At 42.3% G+C, this 20,154-nt stretch overlaps 1 protein-coding gene across 4 annotated transcripts in view; it reads left to right on the top strand.

The window, feature by feature from the left end:
• Window positions 1-20,154, top strand: part of EBF1 (EBF transcription factor 1) — a 468,611-nt gene that overhangs the window by 413,399 nt on the left and 35,058 nt on the right. For all 4 annotated transcript variants that reach the window (XM_082253142.1, XM_082253140.1, XM_082253141.1 and 1 more), the window contains exon 11: window positions 8,065-8,153. In XM_082253142.1, the coding sequence (XP_082109268.1) occupies window positions 8,065-8,153 (89 nt within the window). The remainder of the gene's footprint in view (window positions 1-8,064; window positions 8,154-20,154) is intronic.

Here is a 20,154-nt window from a genome sequence, read left to right as displayed (position 1 = left end):
ATTTCTCTCTTCTGGTCACCTCTGGGCATGTGCATCTAAATACAGTAAGAGAACTTTAGAGAAGAGGGTTCAGGTGACGGTGAGAGAGGTCAGAAGGCTTTTTATAGTTCAGGACACATAAAACCATTTCCAAAACCATTTGGTCTGTACAACTGAAATTTAGTTCTACTTATAAAGCACATGCTACCCCTAATAGGGGGGAATTCTAACATTTTTTACTAAAATGATCCCATGACATAAGGGGTAGACCTTGTTTAAAATAATGTCCTGATTTAGGTGTAGCTAAAGCAACATATTGTCTACATACAATCCTATCTTCACTACCTAGCGAGCCACTGATCTAGAGAAACTATGCAGGATGGGACCTTTCAGACTTAAAGGTAAAGGCTTCAGGACTCTCATCTATTAATAGATGAGGTGCTATCTTGGTAGTAAAGCTGGATTTATAACAATAGCTCTGGAGCCTTGACCTTTAAAACAGAATTCCAAGTAAATAAAAAAAATGTAAAAGTTGTTCAGATAAAAAATAAAAAGAAACAGTTTTGCTGCAATACTTACTTTCAGTCCAAAGCTGTCCCCCAGCAGCTAAGCCACATTTTTACTGCCCCTGACTACCCCCCTTAAGCTGCAAAGCCTAGCTGGACAGGGATATACACATGCCATGGGAAAAATTATACCCCCCCCCCCCATCACATTCAGTTGAATAGGGCCGTACCGCAATTGCCCTGCAACTTCATACAATGTACAATGTTACAGACTTTACAAGGTTAAAAAAAAAGCAGGAAACGGCTAGGAAACAGGCAGCACTAAAAGCCTGATAAGAGATTTTTTTACACTTTCATACTCTATCCAAAACTAAAAAAAAAACAAAACAAAAAATTGGCTTTACATACATTTTAAAGTTTAACTGCAGACAGGTTTAAATACAAAGTAATTCAGCGCTGCAGATAAATGTGTCGGCAAGGAGCTTAGTAATAGGAGAAGTGAGCAGGGGGGATGACTTGCAGTCTGGTGCTGCCCTTTCTTTGACCAATCAGATGGCTGGGGATGAAGGAGCCCACCATTGTATCCCTGTTGAATAAAACTAAAAAAAAAAAACAGGTAGGATTTTTATGACAGAAGTGACCGTATTGGTCCCTTCTCCCTGCCTATTAGCACTTATGTACATTGAGCTATGCATGCATGGCTCAGTGCACTTTTATGGCACTGATTTGTGCCCAGATTTTGCATATACTGTGCACATGCGCGCGAGTTGTGGCCATTCTGGCCTAGCCAACCACTCAGCTAAAAAGCTAGAACCCAAAACAAGCAAAACAGCTCCCTTATGTGTATTTCATCTGTGTATTTAGCTGTTTGCTTGGAGTTCAGCTATGATATGGCTGTAAGATGTAAAGCGCAGAGTTTTGTTTCAGCTGCCATGCCTGCTTGGTGCCTGTGCAACCCTTATATATCCTTTTGCGCAACAATGACTGTCCACAATATGAGGACAGAAGGATGGGTTCTGTATCAAGCCATTATTTGCTTCAAGCCACGCTAATGCAGACCCCCCTCCCCTTGGTTTCATCTATAGTGTCAGAAATTCTTCTAGCCATCTCTACCATGTAGTATCTGCAACTTAGCATTGATCAGCTGTATTAAACTCCATCGATTTCTACCTGTCAAAATTGTCCAGCAGCTGATAACTTCTATTGATGTCTGACATCCCCAGAAATAAAATTCGCAGACTTTCTCATTTACGGAAACCTCAGGCTAGATATCTTATTCCCCATTGTTAAGTCTACAGCAAATTAAAGCGCAGCTCATTTGTATGTGACTCCACATTACGCATTTTAAACCCGTCCTTAAGAAAAAAAAAAAATTGCCCAAGTTTTTCACTACTTGATGGCTGCGTATTCACACAAGTAATTATTGGCTTTTTACTCACCTTTATGAAGTATTGTATTCCGTAAATGGATTTGTGGCCACTTTACAGAAGATGTTCTTTTTTTTTTTTTTTTTACTCTCTTTTTTTTAACAATTTTTTTTTTTACATATGAAAGTATGAGTTGTCAATCAGGAGACTTTAAGGATTATTCCTTTCGGAGAAATGATTGATCGCCATTTAGATTTTCAAGTTGACAAGTTAAAGGATTTTATTGGTGTAATTATGTTCTTGCACTCAAGTCTCTTTTCAATTTAAATGTCCTTTTAAAAAATCCAGAGGATTCTCTACCTGTCGGCGGAGAGGGGGCAGTTATGCTGGGGAGGGATGTAACGACACCTTCCATTACTGCAGGGTCAATTCGAATTTCACACAATTGCGCTAATAATCCTTTTTACATTCTTGAGAGCTGCATTCATTGTGGTTTTTTTTTTTTTTTTAATAGATGGACAAATGCACAGAGGGAGAGAGAGAGAGAGAGAAAAAGAGAGTGAGAGAGTGCCAATCCTTTGGATTCATGTTTAATAGTAAATGAGACAAATGATATCCCTTCAGCTGTCAGTGACACAAATCCTCTTCATTCTAGTAAAGGCGATGATAATATATACATTCAGTATTCTTTCTATCATCCTAAAGAATTGTGCTACCCATTCTAAACAAAGACAGAGGGTCCAACCATGACAGGCTAAACAGGTTATGTGTGAGCCTTGCAGGCGCATGTGTGATTACACTCTTACCAAACATGTGTAATTTTTAACGAAAACCTTCACTACATAAAATGAATAAACTTGCAGTATGCATGACATGTGAACACCTTCAAGGCACCTGCATGCACTTTCTATTACACTATATGGCCAAACATTTGTAGACATCTGATCATCACACCTACTGTATACAGGGCTGGCCCAAGATATTGTGCTGCCTGGGTCCAAGAATGAAATGCTGCCCCCCCCCCCCCAGAAAAAAAATCAGGCCCCCCATCCATTATATATAACATTTTGAAAATATTATATATATTCTGTTATCTTCTTCCATAACTCGCCACCGGACCGGTCCACTAAACACCCACTATCTGTCCTCTTGTCACCCCTGTCACTCCTGTGTCTGCCACACCCACCACGCTCGAAGATCCAGCCTGCCCTGTGTGAGATGGAGTGCGCTGATGTCTGACGTCATTGCGCACACCACAATTACGTGAGGGATGTTCCCCAGAGGAGATGTTCCGCCTCCTCATACTCATCCGTTTGCACTACGAGTGGCAGTATGAGATGGGAAATGCCTCCTGTAACGCGCTGCAAACTGATGACACACAAAACTGCTGGAAAAAAAAATCTTGGGAGCCAATTCGCTGCCCCTCTCAAAGTTCTGACCGGTTCCAATGGACCCAGCGGGACCCATGGTAGGGCCAGCCCTGACTGTATATGACCTTGTTCAGCACCCCATTCCTTAACCATGGGCATAAATCTGAAGCTACACCCCCCACTCCACTTTGGCAACCTCCACTCTGCGAAGGCTTTCCACAAGATTTTGTAGTGTGATTTTGTAGGCAAAAGAACATTTAGGAGATCAGGTACTAATGTTGGATGTGAAGAACTGGCTTCTGATGAGCATTACAGTTCATCCCAAAGGTGTTCAGTAGGAAGGAGGTCAGGGCTCTGTGCAGGCCACTTGGGTTCCTCTATACCAAACTCATCAAACCATGTCTATATGAAGCTGGCTTTGTTGCACAGTCATGCTGGAACAGAAAAAGGGCTTTCCCCCGAATTGTTGTCAAGTTTGGAAAGGCACAGAAAATGCATTTAAAATATTTTGTATGCTTTAGCATTAACAGTATAAACAGGGTGCCTGGGTTAGTGGATTGAACTAAATTAAATTCACTAACTCCGGCGCACTATTTTTTCCTTTGTGCGGGTGGATCCTTCCAAGGTCTGTCACTGAAGTTGCAGGGTTTTGAGGAACTTTTACCTATGTATCCCATCACCCACTGGAATTGCTTTACTTATGGACTAAGGACATTCTGTTACATTGTTGAGAGTGCTTCGTAAGCTGTGCACGAGTTGTGCATTTTTTTTCGTAGTAACTCCCGAGCTCAGTAATTTTGAGGGATGTCCACACACTTTCACATACTGGCATTATAGGGAGCAGCACAGTGGCTTAGTGGTTAGTCATTCTGTCTTGCAACACTAGGGTCTTGAATCCCAGTTTAATTGGCTTCAATTTAAATAGGCCATAATATGTGTATTTAAATAGGCCATAATATGTGTGCATATGAGATAGGGACGTTAGAATGTAAGCTCTTTAAAAGAAAAGTATGGACTTTAAAAATAACAAACATTTATTCTCACCTAGGTGGATGCAGCATTGATTTGATGCTGCATTTGTCCCCTGCCGACTCTGCAGTGAGAATTGAAGGATTGAACACCACTGATCGCTCCCCTCCGCTGTGAGCAGAGAGCCAGGATTGTCAGTCTCCAGTTCTCTGCTCTGCCCCTCCAGCACTCACTGGAGGGCTGGGCCATGGGGGGACGGGTGTGGCTGACGCAGGCTCTAGGAAGAACGATGAGAGGCAAAGCCAGGTGCCGATCCAGGGTTCTGGGTGGATCCCGACCATATGATCGGGATCTTTTTAGGGCCTAAACTGGCCAGGGGCATAACTACAGGGGTTGCAGGGGTTGCAATCGCTACCGGGCCCCATGCTCCAGGGGGCCCGGTAGCAAACCAGTGGGTGAACTTCCAGGATTGCAAAGGTCACACTTGCGACCGGACCCTGGCATTGCACCACTGTGGGGAGGCCCCAAGATTGCAGAAAGGGGGCCCACTGCAGAACTTGTGAAAGAATCCTGCTGCGGGACCGTAATAAAAGGCCATGCAACGAGTGTAAAGAGCCCCAGGATTAGTGGGAAGAGCCCTGGGCTTGAAGGTAAGGGCCCCGGCCAGGGGTCTGGGGGGCCCTTCATGGTTTCTTGCATCAGGGCCCTGAAGGTTCTAGTTACGCCTCTGAAACCCCTCACATGACTGGCTGGCCAATATCCAAGGGTATTCGGTGTACCGGAAGGACAGGGTTGGTAAAAGAGGGGGAGGGGTATGTCTCTATGTCAAGAACAATATAAAGGTGCTAGAAAGGAGTGACATTACGGATGGGATGAGCATGGATTTAGAATCTGTGTGGGTTGAACTCGATAGGGAAGAAGATAAGGGAAAAGTAGTTGTGGGGGTTTGCTATAGGCCACCTAACCAAGGGGAGGAGGTAGAGCTGGAATTTTTAGCACTAATAGGTAAAGCGGCAAAACTAGGATCAGTCATCATATTGGGGGACTTCAATTATCCCGACATTGACTGGGAAGAGGGGACTGCACACTCGCATAAGGCCCGGCTATTCACGGAAACCTTACAGGATAACTACATGTCGCAGTTGGTGGATTCCCCTACTAGAGAGAATGCTATCCTGGATCTATTGATCACTAATGACCCAGACATAATCTCGGAGGTAGGAGTCCAGGACAACCTGGGCTCTAGCGATCACAGGATGATCACATTTAGTATAAATAACAATATAAAAAGGCAAGTGGGGAACATAAGAACCCTAAACTTCAGAAGGGCAGACTTTCCAAAATTGTACTCATTGATGGAAAGGGTAAACTGGGACCAAACCCTGGGATCACTGACCACAGAGGAAAAATGGGAATGCTTTAGAACAATATTAAGCAAAGGCATCTTGCAGTGCATTCCTATGGGGAATAAATTTAGAAGAGACAAAGCCAAACCTGGCTGGCTAAACCGTAGCGTTAAAAAACTTATTAGGGGAAAAAAATTGGCCTTCAAGAAATATAAATCAGAGGGCACAGTATCGGCCTTCCAGCAATACAAGGAGGAAAATAAGAAGTGTAAACACGAAATCAAGATGGCTAAAATCAACTTTGAGAGACAAATAGCGGAGGATAGTAAAAAAAACCCAAAGAAATTCTTTAAATATATCAACAGCAAAAAAACTAGGGCAGAGCATATTGCACACATAATTAACGATGATGGGAGGATGGTTACAGAGGACACTGAAAAAGCAACCGTGCTGAATTCTTTTTTCTCGTCAGTCTTTACGCAGGAAAAGGAAGGGTACACTGACCATGACTGTATGGTTAGTAGTAATACACAGGACTTGCCACTATGGCTAACAGAGGGGGAAATCAGGGAAAGACTGGATAAACTTAACACAAACAAATCACCAGGCCCGGATGGCGTACATCCGAGAGTGCTCAAGGAACTCAGTATGGTTATATCTAGACCACTGTTCCTGATCTTTGCTGACAGTATTAGGACAGGAGATGTACCAGGGGATTGGAGGAAGGCTAACGTGATTCCGATATTCAAAAAGGGCCAGAGACATATCCCGGGAAATTATAGGCCTGTCAGTCTGACATCAATAATATGTAAACTTTTGGAGGGGATGATAAGGGACTATATAGTAGAGTATGCTAAAGACAACAACATCATCAGTAGTAACCAGCACGGGTTTACAAATGGGCGTTCTTGTCAAACCAATCTCTTAGCATTCTACGAGGAAGTGAGCTGTGAGCTAGATAGGGGGAGACCAGTGGATGTGGTGTACTTGGATTTCGCTAAGGCGTTTGATACAGTTCCCCACAAGCGCTTAATTTATAAAATAAGGTCTGCAGGTATCGACAGCAGGGTTTGCTCTTGGATACGGAATTGGCTAAAAGGCCGTGTCCAAAGGGTAGTAATAAACAGCGCATACTCAGACTGGTCTGAGGTAGTAAGCGGGGTGCCCCAGGGCTCAGTCCTGGGACCAACCTTGTTCAATTTATTCATAAACAGCATTGAGGAAGGGATCAGTAGTTCGTTATCAGTTTTTGCAGATGACACAAAATTGGCCAGGGCAATAACTGCACAGCATGAAGCAGATATCCTACAGAATGACCTGGACAAAATTACGGAGTGGGCAACGACATGGCAAATGAGGTTTAATGTGGAGAAGTGTAAGGTTTTGCACTTGGGGACCAAAAACATAAAAACACAATACACGTTAGGAGGGGAACCCTTGGGGGAATCAAAAATGGAGAAAGATTTGGGAGTCTTAGTTGATGATAGATTAGGCAACAGCATGCAATGCCAAGCGGCAGCTTCCAAAGCCAACAGAATATTAGCATGCATAAAGAAAGGGATGTATTCCAGAGATAAGACTATAATCCTTCCACTTTATAAAACTCTGGTCCGACCGCATCTGGAGTATTCTGTCCAGTTCTGGTCGCCAGTCCTCAGGAGGGATGTGTTGGAGCTGGAGAAAGTCCAGAGAAGGGCAACTAAACTGATTAGGGGGTTGGAGGACCTTACCTATGAAGAGCGGCTGCAATCGCTCGATTTATTTTCCCTGGAGAAAAGACGTCTGAGAGTGGACATGATAGCAATTTATAAATATCTTAATGGGGATCTCAGCTTAGAAGAAAAGCTGTTCATTCGAAGGAATTGCATGAGGACTCGAGGACATACAATGCGATTAGAGGAGAAGCGTTTTAACCTCAGGCAACGTGGGGGGTTCTTTACTGTTAGGGCTACAAGATTGTGGAATTGTCTACCACAAGAGGTGGTTTCTGCGGGTAGTATGGTGACTTTCAAAAGACTCTTAGACTTACATCTCAAGGATCAGGAGATTGAGGGCTATGTTAGATGATTACAGTCACACACACCTACACAGGTTGAACTGGATAGACTATTGTCTTTATTCAACCTCGCCTACTATGTAACTATGTAACTATATGTAATGAAACTGGCTGAGTGATGTCATCCAACAACAGACTTTAGCCTGCTGTCGGCTGAAACCGGGACACCCCCAAGAAAGCTGAGCTATGTAAATACTTATTTTCTCTAAGGCCTTTAAAACACTTCTCATTGGCATTACTGAGTTTACTTAACAAGGCAGTGCAAAAAACAATCATAACACGCATAGTGCAGTGACCCCTGGTGCCGATCAGATTTCAGTTTGCAGTAATGCCTTAAGATTAGTTGGTCATCTATTATTTCATGTTTGGGCAAAATGACAGGTTCACTTAAACAATGCTGACATTTTTCACATAGGATCATAAAATGATCTAATATTTTGACATCTAAAAGTATTTTTTTGTTTGTTTCAGCTCTAAATGAACCCACCATTGACTATGGCTTCCAGAGGCTTCAGAAAGTGATTCCCAGGCATCCAGGTGACCCAGAGAGATTACCGAAGGTAAAAAGTGTTGTCATGGAAAAAACAACACCCAGTCAAATTCTGGTGTACGTTTATGAAACTGTGAATTTTTTTCTCACTTCACTTCTCGGCAGTTCTCCGAGGAAAATGATCTCCTCTGGCACCCTTTTTATGAAGCGGTGAACTTCAGTTCCCACAGGGTGAACAGAGGAGAAGTGTTTCCTCCTAGAACTGCCGATATCTGTGTACAAGTGAATGGGGCCGCCTGTAATCTGGTGAGACAAAGCAAGATTACCATAACTGGTGCACGTTTATTAAGCAGTGATAGATTATTACTGAGTACATGTGCGTTCGACCCCCACTAATGTTAATTAAATAATTTGTCCCCCTACATAAATATATGTATATACTGCATACACACACACACACATTATATATATATATATATATATATATATATATATATATATATATATATATATATATATATATATATATATATATACACACATTAAATATATATACATGTATATATATATATACATAAATATGGCAGGGGGACATGATTACTGTGTTGGGGGGGTCTGAACAAGGAAGAAGGAAGTCAATAATCTTCCTTCTTCCCCCTCAGTTCTCCCCCGATTCTGTCTTCTCTCCCTGATTCACCACCTCCAGGCTGGTGAATCCGGGAGTGTGAATTCTGGCACAGATCACCAGTGAAGTGCGGAGATCGCAGCTTCATAACCTGACTATTTCTGTGTCAGTCAATGACAGATTCTCCGTGTTTAGAGATGATCAGCGGAGAACATGTTCTCCCCTGATCATCTCTGTTTCATAAACCAATAAAGATCGGAAATGAGCTGCGATCAGCAGGATCACTGCTCATCTCAGTTTCATAAAAGGACACCTCTGTATTTATTTGCTATTGGTAACAACCACAAAGGTATCAAAGTTGGAGCCGGTTCACATAGCAGCGACCCGACTTGCCGGGGCGACCTGTGAAGTCGCGGTGCGCAGCTCGCACCGCGACCTGGGAGCGGCCGGCACGGACTTCATATGATTGAAGTCAATGCAGATCCCTCCAGGTCGCCCCAAAGAAGCTCAGGACCCTTTTTCTAAGTCGGAGCGACTTGTGTCGCTCCTATTAGAACGGGTCCTGTGCTAATCAATGGCAGGCGACCCACGGCGACTTGTCAGGCGACCAGGTCGCCTGACAAGTCGCCCCAGTGTGAACCGGCTCTTATTGAAATGTTTAATAAATGAAGCAACATTGTAACGAATAAGCAGGTCAAATATACTGTATAGTATACTGTATGTTCCGTGTGCAGAAAAACAGCCTTTCCATGTAAAATATTATGAAGGAAATTTTAAAGCCCAATTGAACTTTTAGTTTAATCACTTGACCTCCTGAAAGGTTTTACCCCCTTCATCACCAGACAATTTTTTGCTATTTAGCACTGCACTACTTTAACTGGTAATTGCTTGGTCATGCAATACCGTATGCAAATAAATTGTATATACAATTTTTAACACAAATAGAGCTTTCTTATAATGGCATTAAATCACCACTGGGTTTTTATTTTATATTTTGCTATATAAATGAAAAGATACAAAAATTTTGAAAATAAAAACATGTTTTTTTTGTTTCTTTTATAAAATTTTGCAAAACACTTAATCCTTCATAAATTTAGCCAAAAATATAGTCTGCTACATTTCTTTGGTAAAACAAAATAATCCAAATTGATTTATATTATTGAGTCTGTGTAAAAGTTACAGAGTCTTCAGACCATGGTATTAATAATTGAAATTTGAATCAATCCTGATGTACTGCTGGCCTATTTCATTTTATGAAGCCCCTTTTTGGCCCCTTTTTGGAAAGTATACAGTCCAAGGTAGTTAGTAAGAGGCATGGCGAGTTTTTTGCTTTATTCTGCTTCGAAACTAGCTCACGTACCATTTAGAGCTTTAGCTATTGAGCTATAAGTCTTCTGAATGCTCAAATGTAAACAGGGATAACTTTAATTATGTGAATTGGCCTGCTGAGCGCTGTGGAGCTTTAAGCTAAAAAACGCTAAGGTGCAAATGGGGGATTAAGGAGGAACTTCACCTTGACATAATGCTACTTGGGCCACTTCTCTTCCACACCATCATCTTGAATTATCCCATTTGTGCAAAAATGTGCTGCAGGTCTCTCCCAGGTATGTGGGGCCTGGCAGAGACCTGCAGACTGTCTGTGCACGCGCAGAAATTCCTGCACATGGGAATCAAGCCACTTAGTTCAGGTGTCTGGGACCTTGTAGAGACCTGTGTAATTTGTGCACATATATGTGATCTCCCATGCATGTGCAGCATTCTGCAAGTCTTTGCCAGTTCCCTAATTCCTGGCAGAGAACAGCATCATGCCCGTGCGTGGAAAGATCTCAAGGTATGCATATTCTCCTGATCCCCTGAGTAAAGCTGGCCATAGACGGTTCAAGACTCAGTCAGTTCAGCAGGATATTCAAACCATGTATAGGCAGGCTAATTGTACCAAGTTAATTGATCGATCAATTAACTTTGGTACAACCAGACTGCCGGATTTTCCTTGGGATTATGGCTAGCATCTGCTATAGTCACTAAAAATTATTACTGTCAATGTCTTGGCAGGAGAGATTCACCTGTCAGCACTGTTCCGTGGTTGCAGGAAAGAAATTTGCACCATCTTTTGCCTGCTTAAATTGTTACTAAACCCACAACAGTAAAATCAGTCTGTATATGCAGTAAAGCATACTTGTTGTACTCACTGTGGAACCTAAGGGGTTAATCCTCAACATTGTGTATAGAGGCTGTGGGGTCCTGACTCTCTGATTTTCCTCTTCTTCCACTGACTCCAATCCATCTTTTGATAGATCAGAGTCAGGGGACACTCGGCACATGCTCAGTTTGGTGTGTATTGCTAGAGAGTTGTTATTTTTTTCTTGGGAGAGTGCATGTGATCAGCACAGGGCCAATCAGCACTGTCCAGACAGACGGTCAGGGGTCTTGCTGCCTTAAAGGACAATCAGGTGAAAATGAAAACTCCTCCTACAAGCTTTAACCAGACACTAATATAAGTCACAAGACTGCTCTAACTGCTGATAAAAAAAAGGTATTTAGCAGTTTATATTTACTAAAACTATTGCATTTCCATGTTCTGTGTTCCATGTTCTGTGTACTGTGGGAGACCAGAAGTGATAACACATGACGTTTGGACCCCTGTTGCCTCCTGAGATGTCCATGTCACACCCCTAGGGGGGGCAGCGAGGTCCCTACGTCATTTTTGCCTAGGCAATGAAGCAGTAGATGTTGGACCACAGCAGAACAACAAAAAAGCATTCCTCACAACCTTTTGAGATGAGAACGAGGGACACTTATTAGCAAAAGAATGCAGTAGGGTTGCACCAATACCATTTTCTTATCGGCAAGTACGAGTACCATTACGTCTGGTCAAGTACCCGCCGATGCAGAATATTGATACTTTGCAGTGCAATTTGCGTCAATACAAAAAAATTTACACAAATCCCACTGCAAAGAAAATATGTGTGTGTAGATCTAGTGGGCAGTTTAGACCTTACAAAATTCAGCAGAGGGAGCACAGTTCCAGTAAGTAGGTAGTAAGTTTAAAGCAGCAATCATTTATTGGAAAACTGAACAGACTGATGACATTAGGTAAATAGATCACAAGCCCTTGCAAGGGGATGGTAGTGTGCCAGTGAAGCACTGTGACTGATGGGTTCCATAGTTTACTCTGCTGGGTCTGGTGGAGTGAACAGATGCCTCTAACCCTGGGGCCCCTGGGGACGGGTGGGGAGCCCAATGGATGCCAGATCCATGAATGGAGCTGGCAACAGCTGGCGCACCCAGAATTGACAGCTGCAGTTAGGGCCGGAGAAACATCAGGAGCGGGAGGAAGTGCTCCACTATGGAGACAGTACTGTGAGGTCAACCAAAGAGGGAGAGCCAAATGATCTCTGATTTGTCAGCTCACCGCCCACCCGCAGGAGCTCTTTGGTTAGAGGTAGCCGTTTACTTCACCAGGCAGCAGAGTCAACTATGGAACCCGTGAGTTACAGTGCCTCACTGGCACACTACCATGCATAGGCTTGTGATCTATTTACCTAATGTCATCAGTCTGTTCAGTTTTCAGCACCATTAAGTATTGGTTTCGGTATCGGGAGCATCTGGGCAAGTACCGGTACTCACTCAAATGCCTGGTATCGGCATCGATACTGGTATCGGTGCATCACCCTTAAAGGAGAAATATAAAAAAAAAATGATTAGTTAAGCTTGCCAATGCTTTTTTTTTTACCACTACTATTCCTTTATACTAGCTTTTGAAATTTACAAATGCAGCAATTTAGAAACTGGATGAAAGGTTTAGCACTGGGAAACACCTTTTGAAAGATAAAAAGTGCATTTTATAAACAACTATATAGATCAGACCAAACTGAGGGACAAATGAGGAGAAAAGAAGGACAGAGGGACTTTGTTCTAAATCAGGGACAGTGCCTTCAAAATCAGGGACAGTTGGGAGCTATGAAAAAAGGTAAAAAGCATTTCCAAAATGAAATGATCTGCTATTGTATAAAAGGGAACAAGGAGGAAGTCCTTTTAATGGGTAAGGGTCCCTTTTAAGCTTTTGACTCCCACATGTCTATCAGTGACATATTTCATTAGTTGCACCAATCAGTTGGTTTCCCTAGTTCACAAATAACGCTGCCAGTATAAACATTTCCTTTACACACTTTTCTGTGTTTTTCATACACCTACTTTTACTTTTAAGGGGAGGTTAATTCCTGTCCATCCCAAGCCTTCACTTTCTCACCTGCTCAGACTTATAAACTGCCCCCTGTCATGTACTATACACCACACCTACTTACCGCCACCTTCCCCTCCCAGCGCTTTATAAACAAATCTTCGGTCAGGCTGAGTGCACGCGTGATTGAAAGCATTACGGTCTTTAGAGAGTGGTTTATGAATTATACATTATAATACAATTACATGCCATTACAGCTGGGGGATGAGGGCTACCTGACAGAGACTTGGAATGCAAAGATTTTTCTTGGATTCGGAGAGTGAATGTTCACAGCTTGGAATGACAGGAGAAGGGTTATAGAGGGACTTGACATGGGGGCTAGGGAAATGAGCAGGGCTTAAATTCCAATAAGAAAGTAAATGAACGCGGGGAAGGATGTTAAAAAATGACTCAAAGCTTTACTTCTAGCAGATATAAAAAAGCACCAAGCAATGCAATATACATTCATGAAAAGATTCAAATAAGTTTTTAAAACAGCTAAATTAGACTTGGTTTGAGCCTTTTGCACAGTAATAGAGTGGGAAAGGGAGGGACAGCACTAGCAGCCAATCAGATGTGCTGCTGCACACATGTGATTACAAGAAACATGCTGACTTGAGGAGAGAGCAGAGACTGCACTTTAACTACCTAATGAGGAGCTGGGGGCGAAGAGGAGACCTAGATGTATTGCTTAACTGCTTTAGAAAAAAATCAGGTCACCCACCTGACCGGGCTGTGTAAATCTCAGAACTGGATGGACAAAATTAGAAATTCTTTCACAGATAAAGCAGCTCCCATATATGTATTTCATCTGTATATTTAACTGTTTGTCTGGAAATTAAAATTAAACTTTACTGGTTTGGGGTATTTTTTTTAGGTTCACAAACTCATGTCCTCTATTATGTTTTAAACAGGTATTAAACGCAAAACCAAAATTGTAATATATTGCAGCTTACCAATCATTAACTGTTGTGGCTGTATTCGTTTCCTTTTTTTTACGGTTATAAAAACTGATCATTGTGAGCAACCCTGTCAGTGGTAATTGGTTTGTCAAAGTCTTCTAACTGCTACATGTGTCGGCTAGTTTTTTCTTTTGGAAAACAACAGACTTACTGGCCAAATCCCCACGTGAAAATAAAGCTAAGAAAGCCTTAAATAGAAAATGAATACCACCATCAAGAATTGGTAAACTGCAATATAATAAATGTTTTCTTTTCGGTTTAATACTGCATTAAAGTGATAGTAAAGTATTTTTGTGGACTTGTACTTACATGGATAAGGGGTTCCACCAGTCTTCATGTATGGGGCCTGGGCCAGCAGGGGAGCCCAGGCAGCAGGGTGAATAAGATTTGGGCAGGGAGAGTGATCTGTGCGGCGGGGGGGGGGGGGGACAATTACTGGAACAAATTCCCTCTATGGCTCTCTCTATAGCAGCTCAAAGTTGCCTTCTTCTGCCAGGCTTCCCTGCTCTCCTCAAGCACAATAGGATCCTTCAAGATGGAGAATGGGGGAAGGGTCCAGTCAATATGTCATGTTTACCAGCCCCTTCCTTTTGTGAAGGGACACGATAAGTTTATTGGTACTGAACACTCTCTGTTCATTCATAACTAAAGCATTGGTTGTATGGGGCCCCATGTCAGGTTGTCTGTATGGGGCCCCGTGGTTTCTAACAACAGCAAGTAATTGGGCATACAATGGTTATGGGGGTCTGGGTACTGCCCTGGGGGGGGGGGGGGGCATGTGTCAATGAAAAAAAAAGTTTGTAAAAAACATCATTTTTAAATGAGCAGTGATTTACTAATTCTTAAATTGAAACCATCAAAATTAGAAATAACAATAAAAATTAAATTTTTTCATCAATATAGTACCTGGGGGGTCCCCTTAGTCTACCTGTAAAGTTGCACATCTGTACTGTGTATAGAAGCAACTGCAGAAATAATTGCATTTATAATGCCAACAAAAAGACATTTTCTCTGCAAGCTTTCTATGATGAGGCCACAATGTAGTGCACTGGGAACAAGATTAGAGATTTTTCGAATACATTTTGATGTCTCTTCAGCAAACTTTGGATAGAAGTAACAGGTGCGGAAAAATTGGTCTTTGGGTGTCTGTGGCACCCTCACACTGTAACCCTTTAGAGGTACTCTTGATAAAAGCAAGAATTGGACTTGCTGTCAAAATTTTAAATGATATGCATCTGTTAAACAGATGCGGAAAAATTGGTCTTTGGGTGTTAATTTTGCCCATAAAACCTACACCAAAAAAATTCTTCCAGATAAAATCAACACCTACAACAGCCTAAAAGTCTTGCAAAGATTCCAGAGGCCAAAAACACTTAATCAGTGACATCGGCTTTGGCTTGATAGCTGCTGCTAATCCAGCACTGATTAATTTTGATAAATGTCAGGCGGTCCACGAAGTCTGTGGACAGATGCGTTCTATTATCAGTAACTAATCCTCCAGCAGCACTGAATGCCCATTCGGAAAGCACGCTGGATGCAGGGCAGCCCAGTAGCTCAATTGCATACTGGGCAAGTTCTGACCAGTGGTCTATTCTCGTGACTCAGTAAACCAGTGGCTTGTCAACTGGAAAGCGCTCCATTTCCGTTTTTGCCCCTAGATAATCATCCATCATATGATGCAGATGCTGCAGGTGGGATATGGAAGCTGTGAGCCCTGGGTGGGGAGGGTTAAAAAAAATTGGGAAATGCATCACTTAGAAGTCCCCCTTCTTCACCGCTCCTCTCTTGACCAACAGAAGCCTCAAAACTAAGTTTTCCAAGACACTGTAACCTACCAGTGTTGGGAAAAATATTAGATAAACTCCTCTTTAAAGTGTCCTCAATAGATTTCATCTTCTGCACCCTCTGTGGGGACGGGATGAGTTCTGAGACTTTTCCCTTCTTGGAACGGTGGTCAAGGAGGGTTGCCAACCAAAAGTGATCCTTCTCCTTGATGCCACGTATTCTTGGATCCTTTCACAGGCTTTGAAGCATGAGGGATCCCATGCACTGCAAATTTGTGGAGACATGAGAAGCAGACTCCTCGGGGTCACTGAGGATTGCAATATCTGGAACTGCCTTCTCCCAGCCATGTACTATTCCCAAGGGTTCTGGGCACGTAAAACCATCTGTTGAGGGTTGACGTATGTCTTCCTCTGCTTCAATGCCTCCAAAACTGCCAGAATCCACCTCCTCCTCCCTCTCCTCTTGTGCATTCTGTGGCATAGGAAGAATGGTGTCTGCATAAAGTGGGCCTTGAGAGGAAAGGAAGTCCTTCCCTCCCACTGTCTCCAGCAGAAACACAACAGGGATTGTTTTATTGATGCATCGTCATGGCTCACTATGACATCAGGAAAATCCAGAGGACTCAGATCTTCCTTCCTAGTGATAAAAAAACACACACAAAAGTGAAAGAGTGGCAGACAGTGGAAAAAATAAAAAAATAAAGTGGCCGTGCAGTAGTGCACTGGCTAATGTATTATATGAGAATGCAGTGGGGGGGTCTTTCAACCAGGGCCATGGACAGCAGTGATAATCTATTGAAGCATTGAACCATTATTGCGATCAGTGTGATTTCTCCTGTGTCTGCCACTGCAATGCATGACAAGGGAAATCCCAATATTGTCTATGGTGCTGGTTTACATCAATGCCACATGATGCAGTACGCTTTCTGAAAAGGTGCAGGTGCTTCTTTTGAAGCAACATAGTAGGGTTGATTTCCTAAAGGCAAATAGACTGTGCACCTTGCAAAGTGCAGTTGCACTCTGCAAGATCATTTGCTCCACACCTTAGTAAAAGATTCAATACCCAATCACATCCAAGGAAAACAGAAAAAAAACTGCATTTTTGCTTGCTCATGATTGGATGATGGAAGTCAGCAGAGTTTCTGATCATTAACTAAGCTCTGGAGCAACTGCTCTTACAGAGTGCAACTGCACTTTGCAAAGTGCACAGTTTATTTGCCTTTAGCAAATCAATCTCAGTGTGTTTTTGGCCCTATGGACTTCAATGGGAGCACACGAAGAGCACATGAAAAATGTATATACATGTGTGTTTTTGGCAGTATTGTGTGCATCTAAAAACATGTTTAAAACTGTGCAACAACTTGCTAAAATAACACACTTGTGATTATGCAGGAGCACTTGTGTGAACCCAGGCTTGTTTAAATCTAACTGAAAAATAGTTTTGGGTACACCCGCCCACCTGACAATTGGGAAGTGATCAAACATTTGAGATCCTCGTCTAATGATACAAAATGCCATCTTTCTGCCGGGTTTTGTCCTTATGCCAAATATGTTGTTTTTTTCCTACCAGCCTATTTGGTTGCTTTCATTTACAGCTATTTATAAAACAGCACTGAGGCTTTCCAGGAATTCCAAATAGTGTGAGCAACACAGACACCAACAGTGACACAATTATTCTAACAAGAATCCTGAATCCATCATTAGGTGGGAGATAGGCTTAATGCGGGACTGCTGAGCCTTTTCTGTATCACATTTCGTTGCAGTCATTAATTAGAGATGTTGTCATCCACCATCAATGGGGAGTGACATCATCATCGCTCTATGATGAATAATAACGCACTTAGTACTGTCAATAAAATAGGAGCATGGACTTCCTGGTTTATGTGATAAAGACATAATAAATCACCAGGGGATTTTAAACTATACTTTTTCTCGTTGGCATAATTCGCTAATTAAAAATTCTATTGACAATCATCACAAACTACAGTGTTTATATTATTAATATTTATAGTATAGTAAAATATAGTCATAATAATTACTGTTCTTGTCAAGGTGCAGCTATCCTGCTATTGTATTTTCATTCTTCCTGAAAATGTTAGATTTGTTGCCATTGCGCCTTGTTGTTGTTTTGGCATTCATTCACTTATGTGTGGACTTCTTTTTTTTTTTAATTTAAAGTATACCTTAAGCTAAGAACAAAAATGTTATTTGTATTGCAGCTTACCAGTTTTTAGATGTGATGGCTGCATTGCTTTTTTTTTTTTCCATATTTTTTAATCTTTATTTTCATCTGTTGATCCTGCCAGTAAAACACCAAGGGGTGTATTTACATAAAATGTGCCTTGCAATTCACCTAGGGAAAGTGCATCTACATTCGTTCTGTGCAATTCGGGCAAAAATTGAATGTAATTAGGCAATTTTCTGTGTTGGACAAATGTTTTTCAGTGGTTTGGTGGAAAATACTGCATTTGGCTACTTGATGGCACTAAGTGTAATTAAAATCATGGGAAGTAGAGGCATTTATTTATTACAGGTACTTATATAGAGCCGTCAATTTATGCAGCGCTTTACATATGTATTATAAAATTTACTACCCTCAAGGAGCTTACGATATAAGGTCCCTAACTCACATTCATGCACATACTAGGGCAATTTAGATAGTGAATTAATGTACCAGCATGTCTTTGGATTGTGGGAGAAAACTGGAGTACCTAGAGGAAACCCATACAGACACAAGGAGAACATGCATACTCCATGCATATAGTGCCGTAGTTTAGATTTGAACCAACAACCCCAGTGCTGGTAGGCATACCTGCTAACCACTTAGCTACAGCATGAAAATCTTTTACTTAGCACCCAAACTAGCCTAATTTGTCAGAAAGTGAAAGCAGGCAGCACTTTATTGCATGAGAGATATGCTGTAGCTCTTCTGCATTAAAACACACTTACCTGCCTACTCACAGTCTTCTATTGAATGCACAGCTCAGTGTCATCTTCTTAATAGTGGACAGAGTATTCAGAGTTGCTAGTGAGAAGTTGATGGAATACTTTTTTGTGGAAGACCCTATCACTCCAGTATTCCACCATTTACCTAAGGTACATAAATGTAGAGAACAACCCAAGGGTAGACCCAAAGTGGCTGGTACTGGCTCTCATTTGGAGCCACTTAGTCAATAGGCAGGCTATTACCTCCAGGCATTAGTCAAAAGGCTCCCTGGATATATTAAGGACTCTAAGATGGTCCTTTTCTATTTAAAAGAGCTGACCTGGGGTGATAGGCTAACATGGGTCACTTTGAAAGTACAATCCCTGTATTCCTCCATACCCCACCACTTTCAATAAAGTCTTTATAAGTACAGCACATATGATGAGAGGTTGCAAGAGTACCTTCTGCTGGCTATTCAATTTCTTTTCCTACATAATTATTTTTAACTGATGGGATGTATTTCCTTCAAATATGTGGGGCAATAATGGGGGCAAAGTTATCAAGTTGGAGGGCCTCGTCGGGTAAATGGGACCCATGATTTCAAACAGCAGCCCTGCCTGTAGAACCATTGTGTAAGTCTTCCGCTGTTTTCCAGGTCTCTTGCTCAGAATGGGTGCAGTTCACAGAATGCATTGCATTTTGAATGCAAAACATTCTCTGACTGGCCATGGTGGAGATTGTGACATCAACCCCTACCCTCTTCACCTCCTGCAGCCAGAGAGTGCAGGGACTACTATAGTAATTCTCCACTTCCACAGCAGCCCCAGAGGTATGGCATGTGCATACTTAAGTCGTCAAAGATCAAAGTACCAATGCAATAAAATTCATACCTGGAATTCCTCTTTAAAGTGTTACTAAACCCACAACAGTAAAAATCAGTCTGTATATGCAGTTATTCCTATTTATTATACTCACTGTGGAACCTATGGGGTTAATCCTCTGCATGGTGTAAAAAAGCTGTTTGATCCTGTCACCCCTTCGTCCACTGTTACCAATGCATATCCGTACAGAACACATGCTCAGTTTGGTGTGTATTGCTAGAGAGTTGTTTTTTTTTTTTGTTTTGGTTTTTTTTCTTGGGAGGGTGCATGTGATTAGCACAGGGCCAATCAGCACTGTCCAGACAGAGGGTCAGAGGCAGTGGCGGCTGGTGCATGATAATCTGGGCGAGGGGGGGCAGGAAAACCCACACCCCCTGTGGGATGGCTGGCAGCCAAATCCACCACCAAAACCAACCCCCCCCCCCCCGGCACAGCCGGCCAGCCGGCAGACAAATCTCTGCGCCCCGAGCCCACCCTTTTTTGAAGCCTATTAGAGCCCCTGGCTCTAATCACGTGCTTAAAAAAAAAAAATATAAACCCCATTGGAATCCATGCATCCGGAGCTCTGCATGTAGATTAGGGGGCCAGATGCATGGATGGGGGGGGGGCGCGCCCCTGCGCCCCCAATGAACTGGTCAGAGGTCCTGCCTACAACCTTTAACCAGACAGTCATA

This window comes from Pelophylax lessonae, assembly GCF_965119305.1.
Source record: "Pelophylax lessonae genome assembly, chromosome: 4".
NCBI classification, from domain to species: Eukaryota; Metazoa; Chordata; class Amphibia; order Anura; family Ranidae; genus Pelophylax; species Pelophylax lessonae.
This window is presented reverse-complemented; position numbering and strand designations above follow the sequence as displayed.